Here is a 21,435-nt window from a genome sequence, read left to right on the forward strand (position 1 = left end):
TGTGTGAATCTGTGTGGGTGTGTGAGTGGTTTTGTGGGTCTGAGTTGATGTGGGAGTGGTTGTACGTGTGGGTTTGTGTGAGTAAGTTTGTGGATCTTAGAGTGGGTGTATGTGTTTTTTTTTAATTGGTCTGTGGATCCGCAGATCTTCCAGAATCTGTGGGAATCCATGTTAATCCGCAGAGCCTTGCATGCTCAAGCACACTCCCCTCCCCCTTCTTTTTGGATAGTTTGTTGCCCATGAGGGGTCCCTCACAGATCCAGCCATCCGTACCATAGGGTCAGGGTACCTCTACCCTGACCCCTTCTATAACTTTTAAATTTTATTTTCCCCTCAGAGAACTGACTCCTAATGGACCAAATTGTGGCCGCAACTTTCATCTGAGGTTGATGCCAGCCAATCATGGCATTGCTGTTGACGCATGGATCCACAAATCTGGTCAAGGGGGAGGGGGGCACTCAACCCCCCTCTTTCAGGCCAATATTGGCCCCGGGGCCCCATCCCGTGGGGCCAGGCATCTTGTTAAAGAGGGAGGCAGGATGCCAGCCCAATCACAGCACAGGAAACCACCATTATAGCAGCAACGGATGAGATCCGGATGATCATCAACAAGAGGGAAAACTCCATCTCTCATCTTTCTAGATCTATCAGCAGAATTCAAAACCTGATTGCCCCTGATGTTGTAATGCTAATATAGTGAAAAAATATCTAACGTCCTATCTCTGTCGTCTTATTCTAGCCTACCTTTGTTTAATTTTCTCTGTGGTCTTCCAGTTTCCTTCACCCCCTTTTGGCGACTAGATACCCTTTGGGTGGCAGCAACTTAACAAAAAGCATTTGCAATGCAATGGGTCTCGCATTTGCTCGACTTACAGCTATTAGCATTGTAAAGTCCTAACCGGACTTTTATTGCCACATAAACTAAAAAGTAATAATTAAACGTCTCGATTTGAAGCATCGTGGCATGAACGTGACAGAGCACACAAAATTAAACAGAAGTTCGCTCGCAGTAGAACGTATTGGCAAATGTGCAGCGAGATCGCACTGCGTAGGAAATAAAAATAAAAAGTAGTCCAGAAACCATGCTGAAAACACGGAGCCTCATATGTTTTCAGTAGTTGGCCGGTGCGCTAGAGGAGGGGTAATCATAGGACAAGGCATGATGTATGCATGCCTTTCACAAATAAAATCATGTGATTTTTAAAAGGCAAGCCTACGAACCAACGAAACTGAGAGCATGTGGTGGGTGTGGTTAGAAGCCCACAGAGCAATTACAGCAGCCTAGAGCGCTTGCTCGCTCGACCCTAAAAAAATAGAATAATTTTAAGTTGAATTAACTATTTTCAAATCTATACGCAAACCAGCGTAATTGTCCTATGTTTGCGTGAATGTGAGAATGCTGACACAGTGGCCTAACTATCATTAGTGTAGCAGAAATAGTGGACCAGCCTTGTGAAGGTCCCATTGTACCTAATTTATGGTTACCTGTTATTAACCTATACAACCATCAGAGGCCAATTTTCCTTGCCTCCTACAGAGCTCTTGGAAGCCTTGCCACGCAACAATAGTATCCTAAATTCTTCCACGAGTCCTGCCCCTTGCGCCTTCAAAACAACATAGTATAGACAAAGGGGTCGCATAATATTAGCTGTCCAATAAAGTAAATGTACCAACAAATGGTTGCTGTGAATTTTGGTAGTGCACTTCATCACAACGAGCAGTCGCGGAGGTCCACCATCCAGTGAGGCAATCGACACACAGAAAGTAATATTTTCTTTATCATCCAAAATTTGTCGGTTTTTAGTCTCCTTCTGCAGTTGTCTTTTAACTCGATAACAAAGCGTGTGAGCAAAGGTAGACTGAACTGCTTGTTAAACCACGCTTGCAGTGCGACTCTAGGCCGGTGCACACTCTTAGCAAGTAGCTAATGGAAGGTGAAGAGCCGCGAATAAGGCAGGCCTTCGTTCTTTCTTCATGACTGGTTCGCCTTCCCTTGAGTAGTGTTCTGTAACGGGTGACACTTTTAGATGAACAGTCTCTAAACGGACAGATGCCTGGGGATGTCCACAGCCTTTCCATTAGCACATTGCTCCACCACTGCATTCTCTTCGGACTTTGTAGGTTGTGTTACATTCGCGAGCACTTTCTGACCTCTTTTTTTAAGTAAATTGATTTAAAATAGCAACTGGCACTGCCCTGACCTTTGTATGATCTTATGGGAGCCGCGTGTTTAGTTTTTTTTTTTTTGTATTATTCATAGCTTTTGCAGCTGTTCCTCGACCTGAATGGGCCATGTGAAATTGTAAGTGATGCGCTTCCTACATTTTGCGAAATGAATTTGGAAAAATAAAGCCATTGATTAGCTGTTTTTTCAAAGAGCACACACAGTATAATTTATATGACCAAAAGAAGCCGTAGGCCACCTCTAACTACTTACTTATTGCAAACACTGGGTACTCACAAGCTGTTTGTGAATTAAAGGCACAAGTAGATCATGCTCCAGGAAGCAATAATCAGGCCAACCTTTTCTCCTCTGTTATGAAAGTAAAAAAATATTGAAGTATGTGTCCATTTTGGATTGTTATTTTCAACTGTGACACTTTTCTGGCAACTCTGTCTCAGCATTTCCAAAGTGGTGCTATGGAAATATCGGAGAAAAAATGGAAATCCGCAGTTTTAAGTCTCCAGATGTTTTCTTGATTAGGGGAATTCTACTAAACTTCTGGCAGCTGCAACCACACAAGTTAAATAATAAGTAAGTACTCTTTATTTGCGTGATTAATTAAAACCGTTGCATTTGCGAAAAGAGTGACGAAATCATAACTTTAAAAAAAAATACAAATCACAATAAAACATAATAATTATCTTACGAATATACATATTAAAACTGACTGCGCAGTGGTCACCTGGTTGCATGAAATCGTCCAAGAGCATGCAAGAAGTGCCAAGTGCAGCTCACTTATTCTCTTCCAGTGCTAATAGGCCATAGGTAAATTAAGGTTAAAAGCTAACTGCTCACCAATCTCCTAGCCACATGGTAAGGTAGAGAACGTGCATAAAGTGACAAGTGCTGTTAATTTCCTTCTAATGATGGGATGTGCCTTCAGCTTCCTCCAGATCGATCTTACAATTAAGTCTCTTTTCAGAAATGCTGAGGAACTTTACTATGCGACGGTTTAGATGTACATCATCGCTGGCAAAGCACGCTTTTACTGCCTGCCTACATGTATGTAGTCCTTTAAGATTAAAAAGGGGCCTAAGCAATACTCTATGATCCCTCTTCAGTTCCTTACATATGCATAGTAGATGTACAACGTCATCTTTTCCTTCCCTTCAGAGGTGACAGCGATTTGGTAGCGAGGGGCTCTTTTATGGTGGTAAGTGGGTTGGCCAATGGTAAAATGCTGTGGCAATACTGTAGGTACTTCTCCTTGATGGACCTTGTGAAGCATGTACCTAGGTAAACCTGAGAGGCTGCCTTGTCATAACTTTGTATGGTAAGCTGTCCATGTGCCCTTTCCGCAAGCTTTACCATAGAGATTCGTTTAATTGTTTTGTTTACATGTTTTTTAAAATTATCATGTGGTCCTGCAGCCTCTTAGAGTCCCGGTAGGCCTAGCTGATTGATTGAATCTTGCAGATAAGCTCTAGCCGCACTATTCTCCTTAATCAACAGTTCATTCCATAAGTGAGCATTTAAAGATCTTGATTCAACTACTCCGATCTTGTGCCAGCATTTGACCTAGGCTCCTTGACAAGCCAGCACTTGCCTCTGTCTGCTGAATTCTAGCCTTACTTGAGCCAGTGAGGTATATTTGGGTAAGTTGAAAGTCATTTGCAGTGCACCTGTTATTATATTATCCAATAGGACAGCGGCTCTCCCCCCTAATGGCCTCGGTTCCGTAGGTGACTGCTGGGAAAAGTTTAGCCTGTAGAACTTGAACCAGTGGAGTGAGGTTTGGGCCCGTGAGTTTGTTCATCAAGTTTTTTTTAATGACTGCTGTTGCAGTACCTTTCCTTTTAAGTGCAGTTTTTTGGGCGCTATAGGTGCCCTTGTTGTCAATTATGACCCCCAAGTGCTTATACTCTTGAACATTTTCCAGTTGTTGTATAGCGAGATACAATCAATGTGAACCCTTTACTTTGTAATGATTCAGATGCATTACTTTAGACTTTATTATTAATACTCAAACCATTTTCTATGGCGTAGCTTTGAGTCATGTCTAGGAAGCGTTGAAGACCTACTGGAGTTCTGCTAATAAGTACTAGGTCGTCTGCATATAGCAAGTTGAAGAGGATGAGACCACCCATATTTTGAAGCATGAGAGTAACACTTGTCTAGCATGGCTGATAAGTCTGACATAAAGAGGGAGGACAGGGTTATGGCTAGGACACATCCTTGTTTCCGCCCATTGTGGTTGGTGATTTCCTTTCAAGAAGGATTCCAGTCACCAACTTTACTTGAACCCATGTGTCTTTATGCAAGAGTATCAGTTGGTTGAGAAGGAGAGGAGGAACATACCATTTAGAAAGCTTGTACCATAGTCTGTTTCTGTCAATGTGGTCGAAAGCTGACCTGTAATTGATTTAAAAAAAAAAAAAAAAAAGAGAGAGAGCGAAACAGTGTCTGTCTTGCTGCGATTGTGGCATCCATCAGCACTGAAAGACTTAATATATTAGTGGTAGTTCCCATTTTTTCCTGAAATCGGTCTGATTGAGTGGAATAATTCCATTATCCGTTGCCCAGGACTCGAAGTCCTTGAGTTTGAGGCCAACATAAAAATTGGCATCATTGTCTATCAGTGCTACCAGCCTGTAATTATTGGCCTTGTCCTTACTTCCTTTTTTGTGTATCCAGGAGGTAATCGAACCCCACTATGCAGCTGGAATTGACTTTGTTTGCACAGTTCTTTTGAAGCCTAATTCCACTGCCTCCTCCCAGTAATCTGGGTCTAATTAAATAATACCATGGGAATGCCATTTGTGCCAGGTGCTCCCTCTCTTCTTCCTTTAGTTATTCCTTTTGCAATTTGATTAGCAGAGATTGTGATCAGTGAGGTTCCATAACTGCTGCTTATTTTATCAGTTTTTCCTTCCTCATTTGAACCCATTTGAAGATTGAACTCTACATTTGCATTGCTGTGAGATTTGTTAGAGTGATCCTAAAGGTAGCTTGCCCTGGCCTCTTATGTTAGGTGAGAACTAATTACATGTGTAGTTGGATTTTGTAACAAGTTGACCGTACACCAAAACCGTACACTGTTGTTGGTCTTAGTCTTATAGGAGTCTACCCCACAGCCTCTTATCTGATTCTCTTTTTATCTGTCATGTCAGCTTTTTCCAAACTGCTTTTTGTTTTAGCTTGGCCCTAGTACAGGCAGTGATGATGGTCCCACAAGAAGACTAATTGAAAAACGAGGTCTTCAGCTTCTTGTGGAACTCAAGAAGTGAGGAGGAGGCCCTGGTGTATTTGGGAGGTTGTTCCAGGATCTGGTGGCTTGGTAGGAGAATGATTGGCCTTCTGGTCTGCTTTTGTGGATGTGGGGTGTGTGCGAGTGAGAGAGATGCTGAGAAAAGTTGTCTGATGGGTTGGTGAAAGTGAAACTGATGGTTGAGGTATGTGTGTGAAGAAGATGGGTTGCGATGCCTGTGTGGTGTGTTGCTGTAGTTCAATCTGGTTGTGATTAGGGCTTGCCTGATGTTGTGTCCAGTGGGAGCCACTTAAAGATTTCATGTAACATGCGGAGGATGTGAAAGCATGAGTTGGTGATGTTGTTGACCTTGGGACTTCATGGTGAGGTTGGTGTCCAGGATGAGGCCTAGGTTCCTAGCTTGGTTGGTTGAGGTGGGTGTGGGGCTGAATTTGGGGGGCCACCAGGTGGATTCCTAAGGTGAGCTCTTATTCCCAAAGATCAGCACTTTTTGTTGGTGTGGAGCTTGAAGGAGTAAGTAAGTTTTAGCTATCATCAAGGACTTCACCACACCAGCCGCAATTGCCAGCAACATGAACCTGAGCCAAGACCTGTGCAACAACCTCTCAGACTTCTTACGCAACAAAATCTCAGCCATCTACACCAACTTTGACCCACAACTAGGTCCCAGCAACTTGTAGTAAATCTTCTAGTATCAGTGCTATCCTGACAACATGGAACTCCTATCACCATAGGGGAAACCACAGCTGTCATGAAGGCTATCCACTCTGAGGCCCTGTCTGACCCTTGTCTCAACCCCGATTCTCCCTCCCCCGCCCCGCCCCGCCCTCCTCCCCATCCTCTACACCTCCATCAGCACAACCACTTTTCCTGAAATCTGGAAACATGCAGCCATCCGTGCCCTCCTGAAAAAGCCCTCAGCAAACCCAGCCAAACTCGCAAACTACTGACCTAACTCCCTTCTTCATTAGTGGCCAAGTCCTAGAAAAAGCCATCAACAGATGCCCGAGCGACCACCTTACCAGCAGCCAGTTCCTTGACACCATACAATCAGGCTTCAGACTAAACCACAGTACAGAGACAGCCCTCGTAGCAGCACCAGACATCCAGATGATACTGGACAGAGGAGAAACCACAGCGCCAATCCTACTGGACGTCTCTGCAGTCTACAGTGCTACTTATTTTCATTCCAGTGCCGTGACATCTTTTCACTGGCAAGGAATTTTTTAGATGGAGCATTCGTTAGACAGACCTGTCACTTTCTGACATATATTTTATCCCCCCTGACATTACCTTCCACTCTCCTACCTTCCATCATTCTCTTTATTATTGGTTTGAACGATTTGCTTAGGTAATGCTATTCCTTTTTAGTTTATTGTGCCACTATGTAGTACAAGAAATGAAGGTATAATTGGTGTCACAGGTACCACCTATATGTACTGTGTGCATTATTTCCTGCCAGAGTTCATGAATGACTTCACCGAAAGCATCAAAAGAGCAGACATATACAGTTGCCCTTATGAGGTCTAGTCTGATATATTCACAATCAGAGTAATTTTGGGCCGATGAATGAGCCACAATAGTTTGCGATCAGTTCCGTATTTTGAAGGCGACCTATGTATGTTTGCACAATACAGATTCCTATTAGGTTGGCAATCGACCTACCCCATGAATATTAATGAGGTAGTTTACAGTTTGTGACCCACTAGGAATTACAGCCATCACAGGGATGGTGGCCTGCTGATGTCATGAGAACACCATGTCTGTGATGGATTTAAAATAAAGCAATCTCTAGAGGAAAATGGGATACGTTTTAAAAAAAGATAAATAAAAAGTTAAAGTAACATATTTTAACAGTATGCAGTGGTCCATGAGGTCACTACATGCTCTAAAAAAAAAAAGTTGTTTTAATTATTTTCTAAAGGAAAGGGGTTCCTTTAGACCCCCTTGCATTTGCAAATGGGTTATCACTATTTGTTTGTAATCTGTAAAATATTAATGTTTTGTGACTGGCTTTTGGTCGCAAAACATTTAATACATACCATTGCAATTTGGTATTTGGAAGGGACGTCCTAAACACGGCCCTTTTAAATACTGAACTAGTATTGGATCCCACATCCATATTGCGATGCCGTCGAGTTTTATGGAATCGTGGTTTGTGAATAGAAAAATGCATTTTTACTGTCGCAAATGGCCTGATTCTGCAAATCTGACCTTGTGACCCCACAAAAAGCCTTCATACATCTGGCCCTCAGTTTATTTGTGAAGCCATGGAAATTCTAATTTTTGGTGAGTGGAACTAACCTAACTCTCCAACATTGCCACAAATGCATAAATGAAGTTTTGTGGTTATTTGTTTCCTCACTGTTCATTTGAAAAATATATATATATAACGTTGCATAATGGAAATACATTTACAACAGTTGACTGAACATTATCACTGAGACTAATTAATATTGACCACATCGAAGGCACCATTCACTAATGCACTACTCTTGGGATGCTGAAAAATATTTAGTTTTGAGGCTTAACACAGATCAAATCAAGCCTGGTCATACTTAATAGCACTGTATGCATACAGTAGGGGAATCTGCAACAGGAGACTGTGGTATTTAGGTATGCAAAGACAAGAATATTTTGTTTAAGAAACACAGCATTTGGCGAGTTTCCAATGGCAACGGAACAATGTCCTTTTTTAAAGTTTTGTATTTAACTCTTTTGAAAAATAAAGATTTATAATGTAAACTAAGATTGAAAGTCGTATGCTAGGAGTTATTTTCTTTTTTACAGAACACCACACTTGACCTTAAAGTAATGTCATCATCTGTTGGAGACAAAAATCTTGATAAGAGTCCAACCAAAACAAGACATCCTCGAAAGGTTGATCTAAGAGCTCGATACTGGGCATTTCTTTTCGACAATCTCAGAAGAGCAGTAGATGAGATTTATGTTACCTGTGAATCCGATCAAAGTGTTGTGGAATGTAAGGTAAGGGTTCAGTGTAATGACTACATAATAATGAGTAAAGGCCACTATTTGTAATATTAGTATGATAGTATGATGCTTGAGTGTCTATTATCTTACCACAAAATTACTTCAAGTTAATTTTAATGTTGCCACTCCCATTGCGGTTGTGTTGGCAGTCCTCGCATTAATGTGGAAGCTGTAAAAAGGTACGCACACTTGTCTTGTGCCGTTGTTTTACTTTGATTAATTTAATTCCTGAAGTTTAGTTGCATTCAAAAAAGACCTTGCAAGAAGGCACATTTATGAAGGGGATATGCAATTAAGTTTACTTGAAATTTTCTCTGTGCAATTATGATAATAGCCAGAGGAAGTGGCATGTGTAACCCAGTAGCCCATATTTGCTTGCTTGTGTCCTACCAGCCAGAGTTCTTAAATGGTGAATATCGGTATCGTTTGATTGATGTGTGACTTTCTGCAAGATTACAGACTTTTTTTATTGCTACATTTTATTGGCAAATGTACATTAAACAGGAACTGAAAGAGGAGACAAAAACGATTCTCCTTACAGTAACAACAACACGTTCAAAGTATAATTTAGTCTCTTACATATAAGAGGTGATAACTAATTGAGTCCTGCAACAAGTAAACCATCATGTGTGCTTATTTTCTCACGTGGACGAGTGATCATGTCTAAACAGTAGCCACCCCCTGTCCCAGTTCCTTTACAAACCCACTGTGTTCGGTTCATTCTCCCTGCGTTTTTACCTGGCTGTGTATGAGGATCTTTAGTGCCATACAGCGATCCATTCTCAGAGCCCACACTTACAAGCTAGGTGGGTTACCATTACGCCAATTTCTTGTTATGTCTCTGATCAAGACTATGAATCCTAAGTGTATTAGTTCAAGATTATATTGGTTGGTTGCTATCCAAATCAGCTGGTATATGTAAAAGAGAAAGTTTAGTGTTTTCATCCACTTGCCACACAATCACCTTTTTAAAGTCTGGGTGTTGCATCCACAGCCAAATGGGTTTGATCCAGGGGCACCGCCATACAAGGTGAATGAAAGTGCCATGTGCTCCTTATATCTGCGGTATCCAGCTGAGCTGATTCACCCGAGAATCCATCAATGCTGATGTACAAAATATTTGGAGTTTATTTAAGTTGGGTTATACAAAATTATTTGGTGATGATCACCTCTCTTGGAACATCCCAGCAGATTGCCCTTCTCCATCTATATGAGCCCCCGCTTCATCCTTCCAACCCTGTCTAAGAGCATGTAAAGTGTCAGTCTTGTATTACCTGTGATTTATAAAGATTGGCTATCTTCTGTGACCAGTGCCTCATCAGCAAATTTGCATCTAGAGGACTGAAATCAGGAAGCTCGATGAGCCCTTTAATATAATGGTGGAGTGCGTGCTTAGTTGTATATGATAAATTGGTGTTTGTGTATATCAAGGTCGCCTGAAGATATGCGAATGAGCAAATGGTGGTGCCTGCTTTGACATCCCATAGTTATGAGATGCCAATATTGTTCTATCTCAAAAACCTTTTAAGGCATTGACGTATTTTAGTTTATTGCCTAACCAAAGTGGGCGTTTTGTGTGAGCTGGGCTTACTAGCCTATATAATATAAGAACTATTACCAAGGATGCTGCTTCCTGGTTGCCGGCGGTCATTTGGGCCACATGCAATTAACATGCAAAGAATTGTATGCTGCTTTTGTGCTGTGTGTAATTACGGGCAATAAGGTTTGCACTGCTATGGACTGCAGGCTATAAAGCGTTGTTTTCCTCTTCCATTTTCACAGCTATTACACTGTCCCAGGCCCCTGGTCTGGTTACTCCTTTTAGCCCTGTATATTGAGTTAACAATCCTGTATAGACTGGGGATGCTTGTTTGTTTTTTTGGGAGCCCTTCTGTCATGCCGCAAGTCACATGGAAGCCTGAGCCTGTCTGTGCCACCATCCATCGGTTTCTTATCTGCTGCTTCGCACCACACCAGCACCTTCCTAATCACCCCTGAAACTTACCGGTTGCCTTCACCACTGGCCGGATCCCTCAGGAGTGAAAGCGGTCCAGCCCTGGAGCAACAGGTTGAATTCGGGGTCTGCTGGGGTTATGACTTTCGTGGTGCTGCATGAATGCCCCAGCTGATTCTATGCAACATTTCGCAACCATGAGACACCTGATGCAACAAAGTAGTTGAAATTGCTAGACGGCTAAGTAGTGTGCTGTGTCTCTTCCACATATATGTTGGTTACGATGGCGTTGTCTGGAGCGATGTCACCATGTTGTATAGTGGTCTACCAAGTTAGTGTCCCAGTGGGCTGCGCTAGGATACCTATGGAGCCCTACATTATTCTCCCTATGTAGTGCACTTTAGGCTTGAGCCCATATAGAGATGGAACGGGACCAAGCCTCAACTGTCAGGGGTTCATGTTACTTCCAAAGGCAAATAATGAGGCATTTGGCCACTAAGACGCCCAGATCTAAGAAACATGTAGTGCCTCGAAGGTTTTTTTTTGTTTATCCCTGCGGTAAAAACCCAATAGGCAGGCTTCCAGGTAAGACAGATCTCCCTGTGCATGTGTGTAAATGTTGCATGACCCCTTGCCAATAACGTTGTAGGGAAGGGCAAGCCTTAGCATATGCAGGAAGTCGGCATCTACGTGCTGACAATGAGGGCAGGCTGCATCTGCTCCGTGGAAATAGCGTTTCATCTTAGCTGGGGTCAAATATGCTTGATGTACCACATAATATTGTATAAGTCGAACCCGGGCATTAAGAGATATATATAATGGGCTTGCTAACCGCGTGGTCCAGCCCTTGTCTGTACAGGCACATAATAGATCAGTTTCCCAGTGTTGGCGAAGAGATGTGAGTGATGTTGCAGCAAGCAGGTGTAGCAAGTCAGACAGCCCACGCATTAGATGGCGACTCGTGCTCATCACATGTAAATATTGCAGGGTAAGATGCGTTTTGGGCTCATTGGACACACTCCCCATTTGTGCCCCAGTGTTCCCACTAAAGAGTTGTATGCAAGGAATTGTTCCGGGGGTAAGTCTGTGTCAGTCATTAATAACTCGTAGGAAGTAGAGATCACCTAGTGTATAAAGTCCCGCCTCATGCCAGGCTGTAACTTTGCTGTGGTGGTCACAGCTTGTCCCCAAGATGTCCTCAGCAATGCCATTGCTGGGGCACATGGTGTGATGGATCGAGTGAGAGAGGCAGCGACAGAAGCATCTGTAGGTGACAGTTACTAGCTAGGGCATGGCAGTGGTGGATTAGAGCAAGGGTGAAATAGGTGAAGGATAGTGGTCTGTGTCCAGGCAGGCTCAAGTGAGGCAGTGCCTGCAAGCCGCAAACCTGCTACCTATCGTGCCACCCATTGGAGCTGGGATGCGACAGAAGCATGTGTAGGCAACAAGTACTAGTTTAGGACGTGGCAATGGCGGATTAGAGTAAGGGTGAAATAGGTGAAGGATAGTGGTCTTTGTCCAGGCAGGCTCAAGCGTGACCCACCACCTATCGTGCCACCCATTGGAGCTGGGATGTGAAGTAGTGGTATCTGTAATTTGGCACCACCACTCTTCCCTGTCAGCAGACAGATATAACTTCAGTAATGCTACCCTGTAGCGGTTTTTACTCTCGATAAAGCAGCGCATTGGTTTTTCAAAGGAACGGAAGGAAGGAAGGTGGAATGTACAGTGGCAAACTGGAAAAATAATAAAGTAGGCGGGGAGCACCACCATTTTTAAGAGCCAGTACGTCCCACAACGGATAGTGGGACTGTGTTCTAAAAATCCATTTTCGAGTTCAGTGACGTAACTGCCCTGGTGAGGTTTCTATCAAGCAGATTTCATTCCGGATGGAATACCCTAACACCATGATATCTGAAAACTGTGAGTTGCCAGGCGAGTGTAATCAGGTCTGCCAATGTGGGGTGAAGGGGAATAGACAGGATTTTGCCCAAGTGAACTTCAGACCAGAGAGGTTCGCAAATGGGTGCTCTACCGATAAGGGAATGGACGTTTCTAATATAAAGGAGTATATGGTGGGATTGTGTGAACTCTGTCACCTATGAGTATGTCCCGTTCTTCAGATGGTGCTCGCATTGCAAGTGCCAGGGGCTTGCTTGCTAAAGAAAAATGTAGGGATGGGAGCGGGCAGTCCAGAGTGGTGCCCCTGCATGTTTGGATCGGTTCTGATATAAGATTGCCGGTTTTGACCCTAGTCAGTGGTTTCAAGTATAACAGACGCACTATCCGAATGTATCTTTCCCCTATACTGTAACATTGCAATACCGCAAACAAGAAGGCCCATTGAGGTGAATCAAATGATTTTTCAAGATGTTGCTCCAGCTGGGTGGCTAGTGTACCCTGTGCCTCTGCAAGCATGGTGCCGCTCAGTGGGCCCTGTACTAATAATGTTTCGAAGTCCAGAGAGTGTGTTCAATTTGTGACACCTCCCCTTCTCTTTGGCGGCGCGTGCCATTGTTCGTTCCCAAACAATGACCTTTGAGCGTCACCTTCAGTGTGTCCCATTCAGTTAGCCTTGCCGAGACAGTATCGGTGTTATGTTCGAAGTATTCCTCGATAGCGCTACCTTGTGCCGCAAGGACCTGGAGGACCTCCAGTGTTACAGTTTGTAGGCGCCAGGTTGGGAGGAGGGGAGGGAGGTGGGGGGGGGCAGTTTCCCAGGAAGGGTGTAAGTATTGGAGATGTAGTCCGAGTGGGTGCGGCCTAGATAGTCCGTGTGGGTGATGTTAGCAGGTTGAGGGGTCCCAACCAAATGATCAGTCCTGGCATGGTGTTTATGTGAAGGTGAGTCAAAGGAGTAGAGTTTGGTTTTGGGGTGACGGAGTCGCCATATATCGAGCTGCCAGGGGGTGAGCCAGTCCTGCAGCGCGGGGACGTGGCAGTGGTGAGGGGATATTACTGTGGTTTATTAGTGTACCACAGCCCTACGTGAATGGAGTTGCAGAATTAAGAAATAGATAACTTAAGTAAAATATCGTGGTTTAATTATGCTAGTTGGGGGTTTTATAAGCTGGACATGTGTGAAGCCTGGAACAATCTCAAATCCATCTCTAAGGGAACGATTGAGTTACTGAAATCAAGATGTTTAGCGCATGTTTATGAAAGGTAGCTCATACCACCATTCTCGGCAAGCCTGAATAAGAGGCTTCCTGACTCTAATATTGGGCTGGAATTTCATTTTTTTTTTTGCATAAGAGAGAACCGCCTAAAGCAAGATTGGTCATTTTGAAATTTAGATATGATATTGTACCAGTTAAGTGCTTTCACAATAAATGCCATACATCTTCTGAAAACGCGTCTTTGACCCTCATGCAAGTCCCAGCCGAAATCTGCTGCACATTTAATGTTTTACTCTCCTGCATACATTCTCTTTCAAAAGATTTGGATAAACCCAAAATGCCGAAACCTAATTACATGGCAGTATGAAGTAGCACTTGGGATCCTGATTTTAATTATTTGGTACTTGTTTTAAATGCATTGTTTTTAAGGATGGATTTTACAGGATTATGTCTATTGTATTATATGTTTGTTTGATACGTACATTATAAAGAGATGCTGGCAGGTGCCATCTGCAAGCACGCTTCAAATTATACACTTTTTTTTATAGCCGATTCTTCATTGTAAAGCGCGCTAATCTCAGCATTGCATTCTCTTAATAAGGGATCTGATGTTTCAACAGTAAAATGTTTCCCAGATTGTTCCATTCTACGTTTTAACTGTAAGTGGCACTGGTGGTTTTCTGGTTTTTCTTCATCTTTTTTCCATTCACGTGTACAATGTCTAAGTTGGATATTGCACCCTTTCTAATAAAATAGTTATCAGTTCAAGACGTAGGATATTAAGATTGAAGGCTGAAAACAAACAGTGCCCGGGGATGCCCCTTAGGTGTGGTTTTCTTTTTTTTAGATAACCACTTTTAATGACTGTATCGCAATTAGTTCAGTGCATTGCTGCCTTATTTCACCGAATAACAAGAATGCTTCGTTAGCTTATTGTCCAAAGTAACTGTAAATATAAATATGTCTTGTAAACCTATAATGAAAGACATTCACGTAATACTGCTCTTGAATTAACATTACAACAATTTCAAACTATCAATAGGACTTGGGAATGCAGGACTGCAATTTTACCCCACACAGTTCAACCTTGAATTTCAACACTGAAAGGGCAGTTTGTAGATTTAAACTTTGGAGTAGAGTAAATAATTCCTGGCGATCTCCAGATGAGATGAGACAGTAGTATGCAGTGAACATGGCTTGATGTGGTACTTTTACTGCGCTAAAATTTTTCGGCTACATTTTGGGAGACCACCAAAAGGAATCCAAGATGTTCTAGGAGATGGTAAGTGAGGAATAAAGGCCCATGCTAGCGACTGAAACTGGGGAACCAGGTTGCAGTCCCGGCTCTGCATTCTGTGAATCTAGGCAAAATCTTTCACTCTCCTCTTAACAAAAGCATGAATTTGGCTTTATGTAAAATAATCTGATGTTTGTGTAAAGCATTGCCTTTGGGCAAGTTCGCGATATATAAAACAGCAAACATACAAATAAATAATACCGGAATCAAAATGACTTTAACGCCTAGGAAGGCCATTATTAACAACCTTGTTTGCAAGAAATCTGCGGTTATCTCACACAGTTGACCAACAGAACTTGCTTTTCCTGATTCCATGGATTTCCATATTGGTGGTACAGTTTGAAATTGCGGTTTTGTAATTACTGTTCATAGTCACAGGCAGTCCTAACAGCTGGCAGAAAAGGCCATTACGTTCAGTGCTCACTGCTGAAATATGCGGTGTTTCGCAAGTCATCCGTTTGAAGCCCAACAAGGTCGACTCAGCTTTCCAAAGAGCCAGAAAATTAGGTAATGGTAACGCCTGCTATTTGCAGTGCTTAGACGCTAGTTACGAAGGCTTACAGAAATTAATTGAAAAAAGTTATTGATTGATAAAGATGGGTACTAAAGTGCTTGCTAAAATTGGAAATAACACGGTCGTCCAAAATAAATATATTTTGAGAAACCAATCATTGAAAATTAGAAATATGTAAGGCGCTCCTGATCCTCACATCTGCAGAATGTGAAAGAAAGGAATTGACAGTGCCTGCGTGGGTGGCACATTTGTGAGCCTGCAATGTTATTTCTGGTGACCTTTTTATGTAGACCACTCAAAGCCCATTTTATGCAAGTTCAATACATCCAGATCTTAATATTGCTTAACTCTAGGGCCCCCATTTTATTGAACTCCGAAGGGTAACTGCAGGGCTGCCAGAAATGGCTGACTTCCAGTTTACACACCGATATCTGCAGTGGACCTTGAACCTACAGAGCATTTACCAGTACTAAAATCTGTTGGTTACACTTAGTGCTGGGGTATTCTACCAGAATTGCAATATGTAATTTACGATTTACAGATACATTTCGGGAGTGATTACTCAGTTTATTAAGCTGTGTTGCCAGGCTTGACATTTGTGAACTGGCGGTTACATGCAAAGATTTCAACATTAGTCACAATAAGACATCGAGCTCGTTTGCCATAAAGAACATTCATCCACTCCCACTGGACAGTGCTACATTTCCGATTTCTGCAAGTGCTTCAGTACTGGAGCCTCAATAGACGATGGAGCTCATGACTTAGGTGCATTGTGGGTTTTGAATGTCAGGTGAGAAGTACATTGTTAGACCTTTACTAATATCTATTGAAAAACAGACTGTTTCGATGAATGAGCCCCCTCTCAACCTGAGAACATGGGCAAGAAACTACATATAGACAAACTAAGCAGACTGCGCTTGAGTAAGTGAAGGAGGATGCTTTATGAGAATTTGCTTCCCAACTCTATCGATATTAGAACAACAGTATGATTTTCAAGGTAGAGGGATTGTGTCTGCTGTGCCCTTGAAGAGATTACCCAGTTGCAGGCAAAGCACAGAGACAGCAATCTGGTGCGTCATGGGGCACAGTAAACCCAAAGTTGCTTGGGACTTCGTATCCTACAGTAGGCCCAATGTGCTCATTGCTTGGGGAAGCAATATACAGTGAGACCTTGTCACCGCAATATTTATTCTTAAATATTTCTATTCGAATGTAAGGATTTTTTAAAAGCACTGTTTGAATGCTGCATCTTAACCTCCTTCAGTTTTCCCAGTGTGGTGATTATTTATGATAGGATGAATATGTTATTTTAATTGAAAAGGGTAGTATAACTGTTATTTTGACATGAATAAATAAACAAGAAAAATAGAAAGAGGCAGAAGAGTGAATGAATAGGGAATGTATTAATGAATTTAATAAGTTTAAGTTGAAAACATATTGTATTGGTGTGAGTATTTTGTTTGTTTACTAAATGGAAAGGATATACGGTTGAGAGGTGGTAGGGCCTGTTTTTCAAATTAGTTCATGTGGGCTATGAATAAGACCGACACAGTTGAAACGCGTCAGCCCTAGAACTTTGAAATGTTTCTGCTGGGTACAGTCATATAATGAATAAAATGATGAACTTGGAACAGAGTCTAGAGTGCTGGCGTTTTCCTTCGATGTAACATGGAGAGGGAAGTTTGGTGAATATATATATGTATGTATATATGTATAAATATATGTATGTATATATGTGTATATATATATATATATATATATATATGTATATACTTGCTTGTTTAACCTACTGTGATGCAATTTTATTATTCTTGGTACTTTAATTGTTTGATTCTCCTGATAAGAGCTGATAGTGTACCCACAAGGCAAACCAGAAGAAGGGCGAACTTTTGTGCACTCACTAAACAGAGCAGATATCTATTCAACAATCATGAGACCTCAGTGAAGAGCTTCCAAAACCACTGAGCCCACCATTGACTATAAAATTGAGTCGGGTGAGGAGAGAACCGCACGATATAACATGCCATTTTGTGTATGTGAGGACTTAATGCATTTTCTAACAAAAATCCTTGGGTTCTACTAGGAAATGTTTTCACCAAACACAATTGTCCATTATGAAAAACATCTTCATAAGCCTTTTATTTAGATCTTCAGGACTACACATTTGCATGCTTTCACATATCTTAACTAAAGGTTAGCAAAGAAAGTACTTCAGGTTACTTTTGGGGGGCTGAAACATTCAGTTCCTTTGTGCCTTAATGTCAGGACAACCAAGTGTTCCCTTATACAGACAGTTGCATTGTGAGACTGCTTCTACAGAACAAGGCTCAAACAACCACTAAGGAGGTCATACCCATTGGTGAGAAGGGTCACCTCTGCTGATCAAACCTGTCTACAAACTTTGCACACTATAGGTGTATTTCTCAACATTTAAATTAAATCTTTAGAATGTCATTTGGTTTCCAGAGATTTCTTTTACAATATCAGCATGCCTTTGCTGTTTCAAACTACACCTCAGAACGACTATACGTAGATAACTGAACGTGCTCCCTAGCTTGTTGTTTTAATATATGGTCCCACGGAGCCAGTGCTTAATTTGTAAATAAAAGCGTGCTGGTGCCCAAAGCTCTTCTCTGAAACACGGGGCTGCTGCAACTAACTGTGCTAGCAGGAAATACAGAGGCAGTGTAATCCTGAAGCCATCTTGGGCCTCTTTAATTTATTTACAGCCACTCCCTGCCATTCAGATCACTCTTGCAGCTTTCTGCTTTCTCCCTTTGACACTTTTTTGTTTTTCTCCTCCTCCGTCTTTCCCATGTGTCTTTTGCTCGCAGTAAATGCTTGAGGCAGAAAAATAAATGCGGTCCTTAAAAAAAATAAGGGCCGGGGCTCTGGACTGGAAACCGTCTCGAATTAACCACTGTACAGGGCAGAGTATATATTTGGCTTCTGCCAAAATCATGACATGAGTAACACACTGAACTCAATAAGGTTGGTTTCTTTTCCATAAGAGGCAAAGCATCGATTTTTACTGGTGTTCACCGTTTTCTTGAAATGTTTCTGTTACATAAGTCCTAGTCTTTTAGCAGACACAGATGTAAAAGTCACAGAAAGAATTACGTTACAAGTTAACAATTTAATTCCACACAATTTCAAAGCTCAACTTGGTATACACTACACAATCAAGATAGTCTCTGAACAACCAGGCGCAATTAATGTTCAGCGCTCAGTTGCTGTACGGCAAGGTCTGTTCAATTAAATATCAATATGTATTACCATGACCCTTTCTAATCATAGGATAGAATACACACAAGAGAAACAAGTCTACGAAGTTAAGAAATGGGCAGTCTCTATATTTCAGAAAACTAAAATTGGCTGCAAGCCCTTCATGTAAAACATCTTTTAAAATAGTTACACCAGCATTAACCCACCATTTTTACATGATAGTTTTTTCATTGAAATGTAAACAGACAGATAACTTCCATATCAGAGTTTGAGTAACGTAGGAATAAAATAAATCAAGTCATTTGCTCAGCTAACAGTGTGAAAGACAGGATCCAGGTGTTGACTTTACTGTAGTAGGTGTCCAGAATTGATAGTTGGTTAATCGCAAATCGGGACAGTACCCCATTTTCAATTTCCATCCATGATGTGGCATCTGTATTCGTAGAGTGGAACCAACTTTTAACCAGTTTTTGTTTTACATCAAAATCTGATGAAACAAATACATGACTTAATCAAGAATTTTAAAGCCACCCTTAAAAGATCAATTTTAAAATGTAAACATAAACTAAGATGTGGGTATAATTGCTGCTTGAGAAAGAGCAATGTTCCAGAAACAATGCACTTTGTATAGTGTTGTACGGTTTAAGTACCCACAATACTTTGGCGGTAAAGCCAATGCTGACTCAATGGAGTAGTCGTGAATAATCACCACTGGTGCACTACAGCAGTCAACAACTACCAAAAAGTAGACTCAACAGTTTAGAGAGTAATGATCACCATGGAAGCAAACCAAACAGGGTGTGGAGTTGCTGTGTGTGGTTAAATCCGCACTCACATTAACTTTCCATTCCTTTTACTCTCCTTTGCAGACTTTTCAGCCTTTCCACATCCTGCTGTTCACTGTTTCACTCTTCCCTTAACCCTGTTTTTGTGACACTCTTTGATGCATCCCTCCTCTTCCAAAAATGTCTTTGGAGGCAGTTATATCTTTGGCACTGCAACATCACCTCGAACCTAAAGCACCTTATCTGGATTTAGTTTAATGCCTGCTATAACCACCCCGCAAAAGATTCACACTTCTCAGTACTTTGGACACTATTTTTCGTCATTGTCTTACATTTCAGTTCACCTTTGGAGCGTCCATCCTTGAGCGTACTCGTGAGCTTTTGGCAATCCTCTGTATTTCAACATTTCTAACCCAAAATCCTGTTTACACTAGCTAACGTGAAGATGCACGTTGCCTTCGAGTCTGCTAGTATACTCACTGGCATTTGATTAACAGATATGCCGCTATTAGGAGCTAGTTTCCTATCATTGAGCCCACTTGCAAGTTCTCCATTGCCACCACAGTCTCATCTATTCCCATATTTACAAAGTACTAGATTAGATCAATACTTGTTTGCACTCCTTCAGCACTTGAGGAAATGCCATCTCCTTCCAAGCACTCAACAAAATACCCTATGCCAGTGGTCAGCGAAGCCTCCTCAGGGGGTCCGCGACTGCTTAGAAAATTAAATAATATTAACCTATATGGTTCCCATCTTTCAGTAATGATTCAATTGGGCGGGGTCTCTGGATTCCAATAATTATTAATTGGGGGTCCCCGGCTTCCAGTAATGAAAAAGTGGGGCGTCCACAGATGTCAAAAGGTTGGGAACCACTGCCTTATGCCCATTGCAGTCTTGTAATGAGGAAGTGTGCTGTACCCTCCCACAGCAGTAACATAACCTAATTTGTTTCTTCTTCCCACTCTTTTTTTTTTTTTTGTTTTGTTTTTTTGTTCCTTAGAACCTGTTTAGCCCTTACTTTAACGTGCATTTATTCACTCCGTATGGCTTTATTTTTGTGTCAATCTCCTAAACTCATTTTATACTCTGTCCTCTTTGTTTTCAGTAAAACCCCCTTGTAGGAAGTAGGCTCTGTATATATTATTTCAAAGTAAGAAGTAGTGTGCACAGAGTCTAAGGGTTCCCCTTAGAGGTAAGATAGTGGCAAAAATAGATAATTCTAATGCTTTATTTTGTAGTAGTGTGGTCGAGCAGTAGGCTTATCAGAGAGTAGTGTTAAGCATTTGTTGTACACACACAAGCAATAAATGAGGAACACACACTCAAAGACTTACTCCAGGCCAATAGGTTTTTATATTGAAAAATATATTTTCTTAGTTTATTTTAAGAACCACAGATTCAAAATTTTCAAGTAATACTTCAAATGAAAGGTATTTCACTTAGGTACTCTAGGAACTTTGAATAATCACAATATCATGTACAGTCTTTATAAAAATGGCAATAAGTTATTTTAAAAGTGGACAAAGTGCAAAAATCAACAGTTCCTGGGGGAGGTAAGTAAAAGTTAGTTTTGCAGGTAAGTAAAACACTTACAAGTCTCAAAGTTTGGTCCAAGGTAGCCCACCGTTGGGGGTTCAAGACAACCCCAAAGTTACCACACCAGCAGCTCAGGGCCGGTCAGGTGCAGAGGTCAATGAGGTGCCCAAAACACATAGGCTTCAATGGAGAACAGGTGTGTCCCGGTTCCAGTCTGCCAGCAGGTAAGTACCCGTGTCCTCGGGGGGAAGACCAGAGGGGTTTCGTAGGGCACCGGGGGGGACACAAGCAGGCACAGAAAGTACACCCTCAGTGGCACAGGGGCGGCCGGGTGCAGAGTGCAAACAGGCGTCGGGTTTTAGATAGGAAGTAATGGGGAGACCCGGGGGTCTCTTCAAAGATGCAGGCAGGCACAGGGGAGGGCTCCTCTGGGTAGTCACCACCTGGACTAGGCAGAGGGTCGCCTGGGGGTCGCTCCTGCACTGGAGTTCGGTTCCTTCAGGTCCTGGGGGCAGCGGGTGCAGTGTTGGTTCCAGGCGTCGGGTCCCTTGTTAGAGGCAGTCTCGGTCAGGGGGA

The 21,435-nt window shown here is 42.1% G+C and overlaps 1 protein-coding gene across 2 annotated transcripts in view; it reads left to right on the forward strand.

Moving 5' to 3' along the window:
* Positions 1-21,435, forward strand: part of SCAPER (S-phase cyclin A associated protein in the ER) — a 2,262,878-nt gene that overhangs the window by 176,336 nt on the left and 2,065,107 nt on the right. For both annotated transcript variants that reach the window (XM_069222023.1, XM_069222024.1), the window contains exon 6: positions 8,223-8,420. In XM_069222023.1, coding sequence (XP_069078124.1) covers positions 8,223-8,420 — 198 coding nt within the window. The remainder of the gene's footprint in view (positions 1-8,222; positions 8,421-21,435) is intronic.

Source organism: Pleurodeles waltl, chromosome 3_1 (assembly GCF_031143425.1).
Source record: "Pleurodeles waltl isolate 20211129_DDA chromosome 3_1, aPleWal1.hap1.20221129, whole genome shotgun sequence".
Lineage (NCBI taxonomy): Eukaryota > Metazoa > Chordata > Amphibia > Caudata > Salamandridae > Pleurodeles > Pleurodeles waltl.